This window comes from Anser brachyrhynchus (genome assembly GCF_964034855.1).
Source record: "Anser brachyrhynchus genome assembly, chromosome: 4".
In the NCBI taxonomy this organism is placed as follows: domain Eukaryota; kingdom Metazoa; phylum Chordata; class Aves; order Anseriformes; family Anatidae; genus Anser; species Anser brachyrhynchus.
Window position 1 is genome coordinate 66,937,027 of NC_137698.1, and position 12,437 is coordinate 66,949,463.

A 12,437-nucleotide genomic window follows, 5' to 3' on the forward strand; every position below is an offset into this window, starting at 1 on the left:
ACAGCAGAAAAGGTTAGGTGGTAAGGTGACAGACACTACAAAAATACCCCTGGCCTGACTGGGTTTGCTCAGGCAGAGTAGCTGTCCTTTCTCACATAAGCAGCTGTAAGATATTAAATGCAGTTGGTCCTTTTAAGTTTTCATTTTAAATGCGACCTGACCTTAACCTAAACAGTCTAGAGCTAAACTACATCGGGCCTGCTATTGAGCAAGAAAGGAAATGGAAAAAGCAGCTCCCATGTCATTGAAGCTCTGCGCGGGGGGAAAGTGAGCTGAGAGCCTCTGGGCAGAAAGGCTGGCGGCTGCTTTGTCGGCTCGCCCTCACGCTGCAGCGTGGCAGCGGAGCTCTGAGGGCGGTGGGCACTGGGCCTGGGCCAAGCACGGGCACCACAGGTGGGCCAAGGATGTCTCCAGGGGGCCGTAACCTCCCTTCTGGCCTCGGTTGGTGTTGCTCTGCGCCAGCATAGCCGAGAGCAGTGTGTTTGTTGCTCATTGTTTCTCCTCTGAGGCCACGTAATATTTTAACAGAGAACCGGCGTGCTGCGTTTTGGTGGCCTGTTTCACCTTTGCTGTGGTGCTGTGCTGGAAGTTCACCTCACGGCCTGTGTTAAAATGACTCCCATTGAGCGTTCCCAACCCAGGGATGTTTCGCTATCGAGCTTTAGTTAACCAGCAGGGGTAGGCCCGACAGGGTGCCAAGGGGAACAGGGCTTAGGGCAGGGTCTGGAAGGCAGCGGGGACCGGTCTCCTCCCATGAGGTCCATCACAGCCGGGCAGCTCCCAGCCCCATGGGCAGGAGAAAGAAGGAGGGCAGAGCAACGTGCCGGCAGGGCATGAATCCAGGGAGGTGACAGCAGAGGGCGTGGAGGTCGCGGTACCCAAGACAAGGGATGGATGGGAATGGAGCAGGACACGGGCTACAACAGCAGCTGGAAACTAGTGTTCATTTTGGTGTCTGCTTCGATGACCCAGGCTGAGCGGTGCACACCTGGCATAGCTCTGTGCACGCTGAAGTGAGCCCTTGAAACCGAATGTGCTTTGAGCTGCAAGTAACTGCCAGCCCATAGCACAGGCCTCCTCTCCTTCCGAGGCATCTTCAAGCTTGCGACGTCTTAAACAGAGATGTCAGGTGTGTCTTACCGGAAGGTGGCTCATACAAATTAAGAATACACAGGAACATACAACTCTTAATGCTCCTGTATTTGTCTATTTTAGAAATGAATGCAAAACAAGACCTAGGATTTTATAAGCATTAAGGTAGGGCAAATCACAGTTGGACTGCCTGTGTGAGAGTGGCTGAGGAATCGTGGTGCGTAGAAATCATGACTGAAGTGCTTGAGTGGACAACATCAGTTACCTCAGGGTGTGACCTCTCCTTCTGTCATTACAATAAGAAAACAAAAGTAGTCATGGAAGCCTTAATATGATCCTTAAACCTGAACATAGAAATCCTGTAAAGAGCATCCAGGAAATTATTCAATCATGGACTGAAAACTAGACAGAAGTATTTACACTGTAAATATTAATTTACTGACTGTAGTATATTCATTGATTTTACAGTCTAGTATGGCTAAATCTAGTACACTAGTAAATGTGTTTAAGTTGAGTCAATATACAATGGTAAAATACATTTCCTGTGCTTCAGCTTTGCCTGACGGCAGTACTTCAGCTCTCAACTCAGAAATTCACAGCCCATTAATTGACCTCGGTCTTCACGATTTTACCTGTCTTTAAACTTCATTTAAATAGTATGTGACTTTAATAATTGGATTTGTGAAATAAATGTTAAGGGTATTTTGAGAAGTAAATGATAATAAGATGATGAAGACTACCGCCTATTTGAAGAACCCTCAAAATAACTAACAGAGCTGATTCATCATGTCACCGAGCATCACATGTGCTGGTAAGACCTTCTTCCTGTTTACACATCACTGTTGCCTGTTTAGTTTAATCTCTTTGTGTTTTGCAGAACAACGTAGTAGCTGCATCATTTAGACATACGTAAATTTGCCGTGCATTGTGGAAACAAAATGACCTTTAAAAATCATTACCCAGACTTACAGCAAGTTTTCAGAGTCAGTGCAAAGGAAAACTCCACTCTTCAGTAAATAAAGTGTGTTGGTAGGCTAAATTCAACAGAATATCCAGGACACTGGAAAAGATTTTTTATATATATATAATTTTGTCTTAGTGTGGAATATGCAATGGTTGGTTTGGAGTAAAATGTTACCCTCACATCAAGAGAAAAATAAAGTGCTTTTTAGTACTGCTGCTGAGATGGAACTTATGAAAAACAGTGAATTCGTCATTTCAAATTGTGCTTTCTTCCCCCTGCGCTTCTTACATTCTAATACATAACACATTTGTGAAAATTGTCAAAAAGTTGTTCTCCTGTAACTTCCTGAACCTTTTGGAATAAATGTTAAGGGATGATAAGCTCTAATAGAAGTTTAACTTTTCAACTGTCCCAGCGGTGACTGTGACACAAATGGCTCTTCAGAGCTGATAAATGTATTTATTCAGACTTTTCCAAAACAGACGCTGCTGAGAAAAGCATAAGATAAAATTTATTCTCAAAGAGAAAATCATCACAAAGTCACACAGATCTCATGTAAGTCTGACTGTCTGGCCAAGTACCATGAAATTTAAATATCTGGCTGGTTTTTGGAAATGACTTGACCCTGCCCATTAGTATCATATAAATAATTTAAATTTTTGGCCCAAGTCAAGCAAGACCTAATTCTGGATAAACCCTCAGTAACACCTCACCCAAGCTGTTGTCTATGCTGTTCCTTGAAGAAAGAAACCTGAGAGAAGTGACCAACGGCAATTATTTGCATGAAAATAATAATATAAAATTTAACCAAACCCACAGGAAATGGCTTATCTCGCAGGGAAGCTGGACAGGCGTCAAAATACTTCTTGCTCTCCTACAAATACCTCCTATTTGTTCTCTTCTTTGTTCTTGTGGTTTGTTTCTATTTTGCAAACAGTTGTAATAGTCTGTTTTGTGCCTTGTGCTCCAAGCTGCTATTTTTAATGAAAAACAAATTAGAAGAAAATATTTAAACAATACAAAAAATGTGAATTGAAAAGTCTGAGCAGCACTGATGTGTGTGCATGCACATGAATACAAATATGCCATGTTAAAAAGAAAAAAGATAAAAAGAAGATGTTACTACTATGGTGACCTTTCCATTTGTAGAAATTCAAGTCCTGTGGTTTATTTTGTGTTTTTGCACTTTTGGAGGCACTTCCTCAAAAACTGCGTCACCTTTGTTCGCACAGAAAAGTGGGTCAAGAATGAGGATAACTTTTCTGCTGGGTTATGTGAAAAAGGTGTGGCCATAAAGACATACCCTATTGGCTGAAGCTGATGGTCTCCCCCTCTCTGTCTTTTTGGGGTACTTTTTTTTTTTGTGTGTGTTACTAACAGGGATGAAAATGATCCAAAGTCATAAGAATGAGTGAAGTAGACACCTGATTTTGTTGGGGTTTCTTCCAGAGGGAGGAACTGATTTCTCTCCAATGGCCATGTTTAACATTGATGTTACGGATGTGTGTCAAGCAACAAGTTCCTGGCCCTCAGAGCACCAGTGATTGACACTGCGTGTGCATACAAACACCAGACGATGCTCATTGCTGGTGAGGCCTCATTGTTTGCTTTCTCCTTCTTCCTTCTTCTGAGGAAAACCACAGGTTTCAACAGGCACTTTAATGTAAAAACCTTCAAACTTTACCGAAAACCATTACCCATTTAATGCAAATCAATTGCAACTGTGTCATAAGGTTGAAGCCATGGGAACAAACAGCTCTTGCGAACTGTTTGAATAAAGCACACAGCTTGAGACATTGCAGTGGTTTTCCAGAAGATACCAAATCAGTTACTGGGGAACATAAGAAGGAAAATCATGCTGTTGTTTCTTTCAAGGAGGTACTAGTTTTACGTATATTTGTGATGTGTCGGCTTGCTCTGAGGCATCATAAATGTCACAGAATACATTTTGTCTGATGAACAAGTGGCCACAGCTGTCTGTCAGAAGAGTTAATTTTTAAAATTCTTCTCAATTAAAAACAAATTTTGGCTAATTTCTTTGTAGCATGACACAACTGGAAACTTACCTTCACATATGCAGAGGTACACCCAAAGACATCCAAATTCAGCCTTAATTTTGGGAAGCCGTAATCAGGGTCTTCTACAGAGAACGTTTCACCATGGGATGCATCAGGCTATTCATGCACAGTGCCCTAGTTTTGAGAGGTTCCCCCAAATCATTTTCTCACACTGCGTCCACTTACTTCTAGGATAGACATAACACACCTTCAGTGAGCTCCTGCATGTTTAGTGTAGCTGCCTGGCATTCAGTAGGGTGACCCTGCTGCCTGGACAGAAGTTTTAACCTGTTCCCTGTTGAGTGTAGCTATACCTGGTCACCTTCTGCCACCTGAGCTTCCACTTCCATGTAATGTCCTCTGCTGTGTGTAGGCAGCAGCTGGAGACTGAGCAACGTGGGTCCAGTGCGTTTTGTGCCAGCCACTCCGGCACGATAATGCTGGAGCTGTGAAGAGCTGTCAGTACTGAGGCGTGCAGTACCCCGAGCGGCACTCGGCATGGGTATTTGCTGACTGATAACTGTCCCTCTGGTGAGCAACCACTGGACGGGACAGGGGCATAAAGCACCTCCAATAAGGCCAGTCTCCGTCCTTCAAAAGAGACCCGAGGCTGTTCCTGCTGAGGAGAAAGCCAGACCCCAGCAGTGGTATGTCCCAGCTGGAAACCGCGATGGGAATGGCCACGGCTGTCTTTGACAAGTATGCAAAGACGGAAGACAACACACAAACCCTCACCAAAGCAGAACTGAAAACCCTCCTTGAAAAAGAGCTCCCAAACTTCCTCTCAGTAAGAGAAGAGCATGGCATAATTTCTGTATAATGGCAAGGGCCACAGGCTGCATAGCTGTTACACATTACAGGGGAAGTTGCATCCAGAAACATGCAGTTGTTTGTAGAAACATTTTAAAATACACCACCTGACTAAAAATGGAGTAAATGTAAAACTGATTCTGATAATCAGAGCTATTCTCCATTTACCGAATTCATCACTCAATTTGTCAGGACCACGGCTTTGAAATAGGTTGGCTTTTGTCTTCAGAATTAATCTACTTTTTATTCCCGGATTTATAATCTTATGCGATGTCACAGCTGCTGCAAAGGTGATTATCTTGTCAGCAAGTGAAGATCTTGACTGGAGATGCAGAATCTTACACTTACTTTCCCTAGGTATTCATATTTACATACTCAGTATGCGCTTAAAAAGGACGCATAAACACAAAGAACAACAGATGAACTCAGAGCAAACTGTTTAACATCTGCCTTTAATAGTAAAAGGCCTGAAAAAGTATTTTACATCGCAGGTTTGCATGTAAGCATCATGTACATTTAAATAGTTTATATGTATATATATAATTTCTCTAGATAGGTATTCAGAATTCTTAGTACATTATAGCAAAAGCTTTCATTGCCTAGGAGACAAAATGCTTTTCCTTTTCAATTGTTTTTTATTTGCTTCCCTTCACTAAAAAATCTAGAAAATGTTTTTTAAAGTCTTGATCTTTGCACTCACGACTAACATTTATTTGTCCGTCCACTTATTCTTCTTAAATGCAAAAATCTAGAGCCAAATGTTCCAAATGTAGCTACCACTTTTTTTATCCTGTATAATTCAATTTTTTAACAACTACTTCAGGGCACTGCGGACAGTACTTGATATGAGTTAGTCTCTTTACAAGCAAGCTGCATGAAATTATGGTATGAAATCCATGCCTGCTGGATTTATGACTCACAAATTAAATACAGATGCGATATTCAGAATAAAAATCTGGATGGCTCTGCGTGAATAGAAGAAAATGTCTCTGACATTATTTTAGATCAGTGGTTGTGACCCAAAAGATTCATAGTAAGTGTCCTGTTCCTGGTCTTGGACTTGCATGCTAGTCATAGTGTCTCCACATGAAGACAATCAAAAACAAAACACAACAAGCAACAACAACAAAACATAATTATAAAGGGGTATATATTATAAAAACTTGACTTTTGACGTTTGGCCTATGAAGAGCTGGGGAGCCCCTGCCCCAATGACAGCTGAATGGGATGATGCTCAGGGCCGGCCCTGGGTACCTTTGCTGGCAGGGCACCACCTGCTCCGGTTGCACGCAGCTGCTCTTCCAGCCCTAACTACTTCCTGAAATTGCTGGAAACAGATCAGCATTTTCCAGGAGGGTAATTAGCTAAATGTGCTATCATCTTTTAGTCTCCATCTCCATTTCCCATCTTTACTTATTCTAGAGAAAAAAAAAAAAAAAAAAAAAAAGAAAGAAAGAAAAAGAAAAAAAAAGAAAAAGAGAAAAAGAAAAAGAAAAAGAAAAAGAAAAAGAAAAAGAAAAAGAAAAAGAAAAGAAAAAAAGGCACAGAAAAGAAAGGAAAAGAAATAAAAAGGGAAAGGGAAAGAAATAAAAAGGGAAAGGCAAAGAAAAATGAAAATAAAAAGGAAAAGAAAAAAAAATATTAGTATTAGAAAAAAATACTTTTTAAAAAAAGAAATTTGAAACAACAATGCCCTGTTTTGCAAACTAATAACTGCAGGAAAGCAATGGAGAATATAAATCTGATTTCAGGAAAATAAAAAAAACGTTACTGTTTTACCTGCATTTTACTGACTTTTTTTTTTCAAGAATGTTCTGAGAAAGGGGGTCCTTTAAATATACCTGGTTTATATTAATATTTCTGGTTTTAGGATTAGTTACAACTAGCAGAGCTCACAACTGCCTGGAAAGCTCTTGAGTCAATCAGAAGCAGAAGTAAATCCATGTCACAGGACTGAAGGGTTGGACTAGGTTATAAAGAGTTTGAAAAAAAATAAAAATTCCCACATCAGAAGTAAAATTCAGAAGTAAAAACAAGTTCATGTGCTTCACTGAATAGTTTTAAATATGCGCTTATAAATTTAAAATTGATGATTGAAAAGGAATAGAATTTTCCAGACACATTCATCAATCAATCTGGGCAACTGCTTCAACTTTTCGGGATCTAAAGGTGCACATTTTTTAAGTGAAACATGAAATTACAGAATGCAATATTTAATTCGACCGTGATCAAGCAGTGCCCCCAGGTTTCAGTTCAGGTAGTCAATCCTGTAAATTCCTTGAACATTTCCGAAAGTTTTTATATTTTCTTTCGATTATAATAGCAGATTTGGGTTTGTTTAGCTTCAAGAAAAGTCCAGCGGTAATGTCCTATGTTACGTGGGTCTCTACTGCCATCACCTGTTTGTTTTTCAAACTGCGTTTTTCCTAAAATTGGAGTCGATCAGTGCCGGGACTCAAGCCAAAAAAGACCTCCTGTGAGATTTCCTAGAAAAACCTTTTTTTATTTTGTCAAAATGTATACACATATATATATATATCTTTTTACTTGGCCATTGTCTTCCTTAATATCATCCTCACGATGGACTGGACTGGTGAGGCAGGCAGAAAGATACCAAGTTGGAAGGAATAAAGTTTGTTTTCTAATGTTTTTGCCTGTGATGCCTGCTGCCCGGGCCCAGGGAGCACCCTGGCACTGCTCGGGCTGCCCGCAGCCTTGCTGGAATGGCAGTGCTTGAAGCTTACGTCTGACATTTGCCCCCAGGAAAGCATCGTTTTGGCTTTTTCTAGGCTGTAAAGACCTTCAAGGGAGCAGGTGGGGAATGTGCATTGAACTCAGCTGTGCAGTGTCCTTAGGGCTTTGCACGGTGCAGCTTTAACCATGATGAAGGCTGTGTTAAAGGTAGAAAATGTGCTCCTCCGTGCTGGTGCGTGGCCACAGCTCCCGGGTGCAATAAAGCCAGGAGCGTGCCTTTAGCTGGAGGCGATGTGCTTGCTGAGACCTTTAGCACCCTTGGCATGGGGATGCCACCAGCACACACACAAACTTGTCCCCAGTGCCAGCCAAAGCCCCTGACCTCTGCGTGCTCCCTGTGATGCTTCTGGGCTTTGTGTAGCCTCCCACTGCAGCCTGCTGCTTTTCTTTTGCAGACAGGGAAGGACAAGGTTGCTATCAATAAAGTCTTCAGGAATCTGGATGAAAATGGTGATTTCCAAGTGGACTTCAAAGAATTTGTCATCTTTGTGGCAGCTCTGACTTGCTGCTGTCATAAATATTTTGAGCAGAAAGCAGCCAAATAGTTGTCGAAATGCTCAGAAGACACTGTCTTTGCCTGTGCTCCATATGCTAATGCTATGGATCCTGTCAACCCTTCCATGTACTGCGCTGCAGTTTACAAGCATGCTGGGCTGTAAAAATAAATCCTCCTGTGCTTACATCCCTGTCTTGAATGCTAAAATCCACTCCTTTGTGGAAGAGCCTGGGCTTAATGGGTCCCACTAACAAGTGTGGAGCAGTTTTTCTCTTTCTCTGCTTTTTGAAATGCTGTTCTTAACCAAAAGGCTCAATATCCATCCCAGGCAGGGCGGTAAACTGCCTCTCCGAGCTCATATGGATTTATTTCCTATTACAAATAAGGCCCTTGTACCAGTATAGTGATATTGCCGTGCAGTTGCAAGGTAGATAGGGGTGCACAATGCAACCATAGAACCATGGAGGGTTGGAAAAGACCTTAAAGATCATCCAGTTCCAACCCCTGCCATGGGCAGGGACACCACCCACCCGACCAGGCTGCCCAAAGCCCCACCCAGCCATGAAATAACGCTGAGTAAGGCTGAAGCTAAGCCACAGGTTTTACCCATTCATAATGCTGTGTAGGTGGGCATATGCTGAAGTGTATTCATCCTTTAGGGAAGCCGCTGAGAGAAGTTTGGGCCTATTGGATTACTTCGGGCTGTTTTAGGTGGTCCTTTTGCCTAGCCACCTTTCGTTCCTCAGTTGGCTCTACCAACTAAATGGTGCAAGCACCACCTAAAACTTCATTCCTAACACCTCGGGCACAGGGTCCCAATGCACATTGCTGGCTGTGACAGCCGGCTGCTTCAGGAAAGGGGCTGCCCTTCTCTTCCCCATCACTGGGTGGGATCAAGCAATCTCCATCCAGAGGCCGGGATTCCCCTGATTCCCCTCAGTCCCTACCAGCCGCTGGCAGGACCCCAAGCCCCACATTCCCCTTGCTCCCCTCGCCACATGTGCCCAGTGTTCACGCCAGCACCACACCAGGCACCGCAGCCACCTGCAGTGGGTGCAGGTGTTGTCTTTACGTGCGTGTGTGCCTGTCCCCTGCCCCAGGGACCGCAAGGATGTGTCCCCGCTCCAGTGCCGCTACGGACGGAGCTCACACAACACAACATTTAGAGCAAGGGCCTGACGTCTGTCCCCACGTCATTTTGGTCATGCTGGATGACACTCGGGGGGGTGCTGAGGTCCCAGAGACAAGTACATCTCATGCATCACTCCTGCAGGAGTACCACTACTTGCTTTGTTGGCAGCAGCGATCTTTTCTCTGCACTACCCAAGCAAGACAACTATGAAACTGAACTATATATGAAAAGGCACACAATTCTTGCCAAGCCAGGGGTCAAAAATCAGCCTTTTCTCCATATTATTGCGTTTGTTTGAGGCATCTTCACAGCTCTAATGCAGTACGGCCCCACCTGCTGACGGCTGTGCAGCTCAGCCCTTGCCAGGCTGGCAGAGCCCAGGATCCCCTCGCTCACTGCTTTGTCAGGGCTCACCTGAGAAAAGCACTTTCCTCATTGTTAAAGGCAGTTGATTATCATTTATGAATTATATGAATATTACATATTCAGAGGTATTTACAGAGGAAAATTTCATGTAGAGCATGGCTGAGTAGCTAGCTATATAAACCATCCTCAGGTGAGGAAATTCAGTTGTCACCGACTGATTGGTGTTCGTTAATTTATTTTTCAAAATGTATTTTTCCTTTTATCATTTAGCATTAGTATCTGAAAGGTTTCCTCTGCATTGCTTCACAACATCCATCCCCACAGAAACTATATTTTTTTACCACTGTGTGGCACTACACGCGGCCTTTTCAGTACCGGCTGGGTCCAAAACTACATCACGGCTGAGGCAGAATTTGAAGAAGTGGTGGTAAGACCCAAAAAATCCCGCAAGGGCGCTTTGCGCCGTGGCGCTCTCCTCTCTGAATCCTCGCTGTACATCCCACGGAGAGCGGGACAATTCGCCCGCAGTGGGCATTTCAGCGAGCCCTGCGGAGGCCCTGCCTCTCCTGGGCGCTGCTGCACCCTGCAGCCACCCAAGGAGTGCTGCCCCTTGCCAGGCTCGGGTCCCTGCGGAAATCACCGCAGCACAGTTCCAAACACCACCGCAATCTCCTTTCAAACGCATCTGTTAAAGAGCACACAGGTGAAAAGCTGTCCTGTCAGCCAAGAGATTCACCTGATTACTCCATTTTGTCTCTAATTTTAAAGAACGCACTGTTCAGTGGTGAGAGCCGTATCCCATTATGAGCAATACCGTAATTTACCCCAAATTGCACTCTTATTTCCTAAACTCCCTGCCTCTGGTGTCTGCTAGCCTCACAACTGCACTCACTCTCTAATTCCATTTTGCTCCTTTTCCCATTTTTCTGAGGTTTTACCTGTGTTTGTAGGACATTTGAAGGCTGGCTTTACTCCGCTTGGCCACAGCACAAAGCTAAATTCTTTTTGACCCATCACCCCCCCCCCCAGACTGTGAAACACCCTAAATCCTAGCACTGTGCTGAGCTAAAGCACGCTGCCTTTTGTGGGGGAGGACCTGAGCTTTCTCTCTCACCACCAACTCAGGCATGCTAGGAAATGAGTGGGATATCATTTTTCTCGTTGCTCCTGCAGCCCCCAGTCCTGTAAACCCTTAGGTTTGTGTTTAACTCCCATCAGGTCCCACGGTCCCACCGTGGGGATACCTGGAGAGCTACAGGAGCAGCCCTGGGAGTGCAGAGCCCTGCTTGCTCCAGGGCTGCAGGCTGGCCGGAGAACCAGAGGGAGCCTCCCGTGTTCACTGCTGCAGAGAGAGGGACGAAAAGGGTTTGGGGGGTTTGTGTTGTGTTTTTTTGCATTTGTTTTTTTTTTTCTTTCCCCCTGCAGATCTTTCAAAAGCTCTAACTCTGTGATGAATATTCATTTCAATGTAGTACTGAAAATTCAACTGATGACACCTCAAAGAGAAAATGATCCAGGAATAAAAGAAATTAACATATAGCTCCCACCTTAGCATAGAACAAAAGTGACTTTTCAGAATATATTATTCAACCTAAAAGCATTTCGGTAGAGTCACTTTAATATCTTTCAATCCACTGATTTTCTTCCCCAGTACTATTAATTTCCTCCACATCTACCCAGAATGTGCCATGCATTTCCTTCCCTGGATTAACTTTTATAATTCAGAATTTGAGTTGCAGAGATGTTAGACCTGTTTTTCTACCTACAGATTAATCTTAGCTCTTAGGCCCAAGTATTATGTAGGACGAGATCATTTAAGAAACAGTGTAAGGCAGCTTTAAGGGAACGAAAACGACAAGATAAACAGCAGCTCAGCAAATATGAGCTAAAAGATGCTGGCAGCACGTTTGGCTTAGTTATGTTAACAGAAAATAAAAGATATGGGAAGAAAAAGTATTACAAATAAAGATTTGGGAAATAATTTGTGGTGAGTTTCAAATTAGACAAGGCTTATAAAGGCAGGGCTCAGAAAGTCAGCTAAGCAGCAAACCAGCCAATAGGTATTTTTATTTCCTTCCACAGAACAATATACGTTTACATTAACAATAAATACCTTCAAGAGATTAAGATACTCCAGTATAAATATTTGCTATTTTGAGATTTTTTGGGGTTCTGCTAAGCCTTGTCAGTTTTAAAAATGGAAGTGTATATACAGGAGATACACAATCGGCATAATGCTACCTAACCCTGAAGACACTTACCTCGTGGTTTTGCCTGAGAAGATCCCTCATTATTTTACCTTCAAAATGATCATGGAGAAAAATAAGGATTCATGGAAAAAAATACATCACCCAGGCAAGCATTTTGTTTGTCTTCCCAGTAAGCCCAGTTTGGGGCTTGAAACCGGACACTTCTCTCCCCCTGCGTATCTGAGCATGCCACGCTGGCAACATGTACCTTCAACACCTGACCTACATTGCCAAGATCAAGCCCTTTACAAAATACACTTTAGCTCCCTGTTTCCATATAAAAGTGAGTAGAGAAGGAGGAGGAGGTGGCGGAGGAGGAGGAGGAGATGTTACCTGTCTTTTATGCAATAGTCTCATGGTAAAACACCCTTGTAAGAGCTGGGAAATTGCATTCAAGTCTTTCCTCAGGTGAAACCCACACGTGTCAGCTGAGTGCACTACATTGCAGGATCAGGGCTAGCATCGGGGTACCTGCCACCTGCTCCCCCTCTTGCACAAGAGACAGGTAAGGCCTGAA

At 43.3% G+C, this 12,437-nt stretch overlaps 1 protein-coding gene across 1 annotated transcript; it reads left to right on the forward strand.

Annotated features, from left to right (window-relative positions):
- The first annotated feature begins 4,701 nt into the window (after positions 1-4,701).
- S100P (S100 calcium binding protein P) lies at positions 4,702-8,486 on the forward strand. The gene is made up of 2 exons (XM_080592242.1): positions 4,702-4,900; positions 8,073-8,486. Exons 1-2 carry the CDS (start codon positions 4,763-4,765, stop codon positions 8,220-8,222), a joined length of 288 nt encoding a protein of 95 aa, XP_080448368.1. The 5' UTR covers positions 4,702-4,762; the 3' UTR covers positions 8,223-8,486.
- The last annotated feature ends 3,951 nt before the right edge of the window (positions 8,487-12,437 follow it).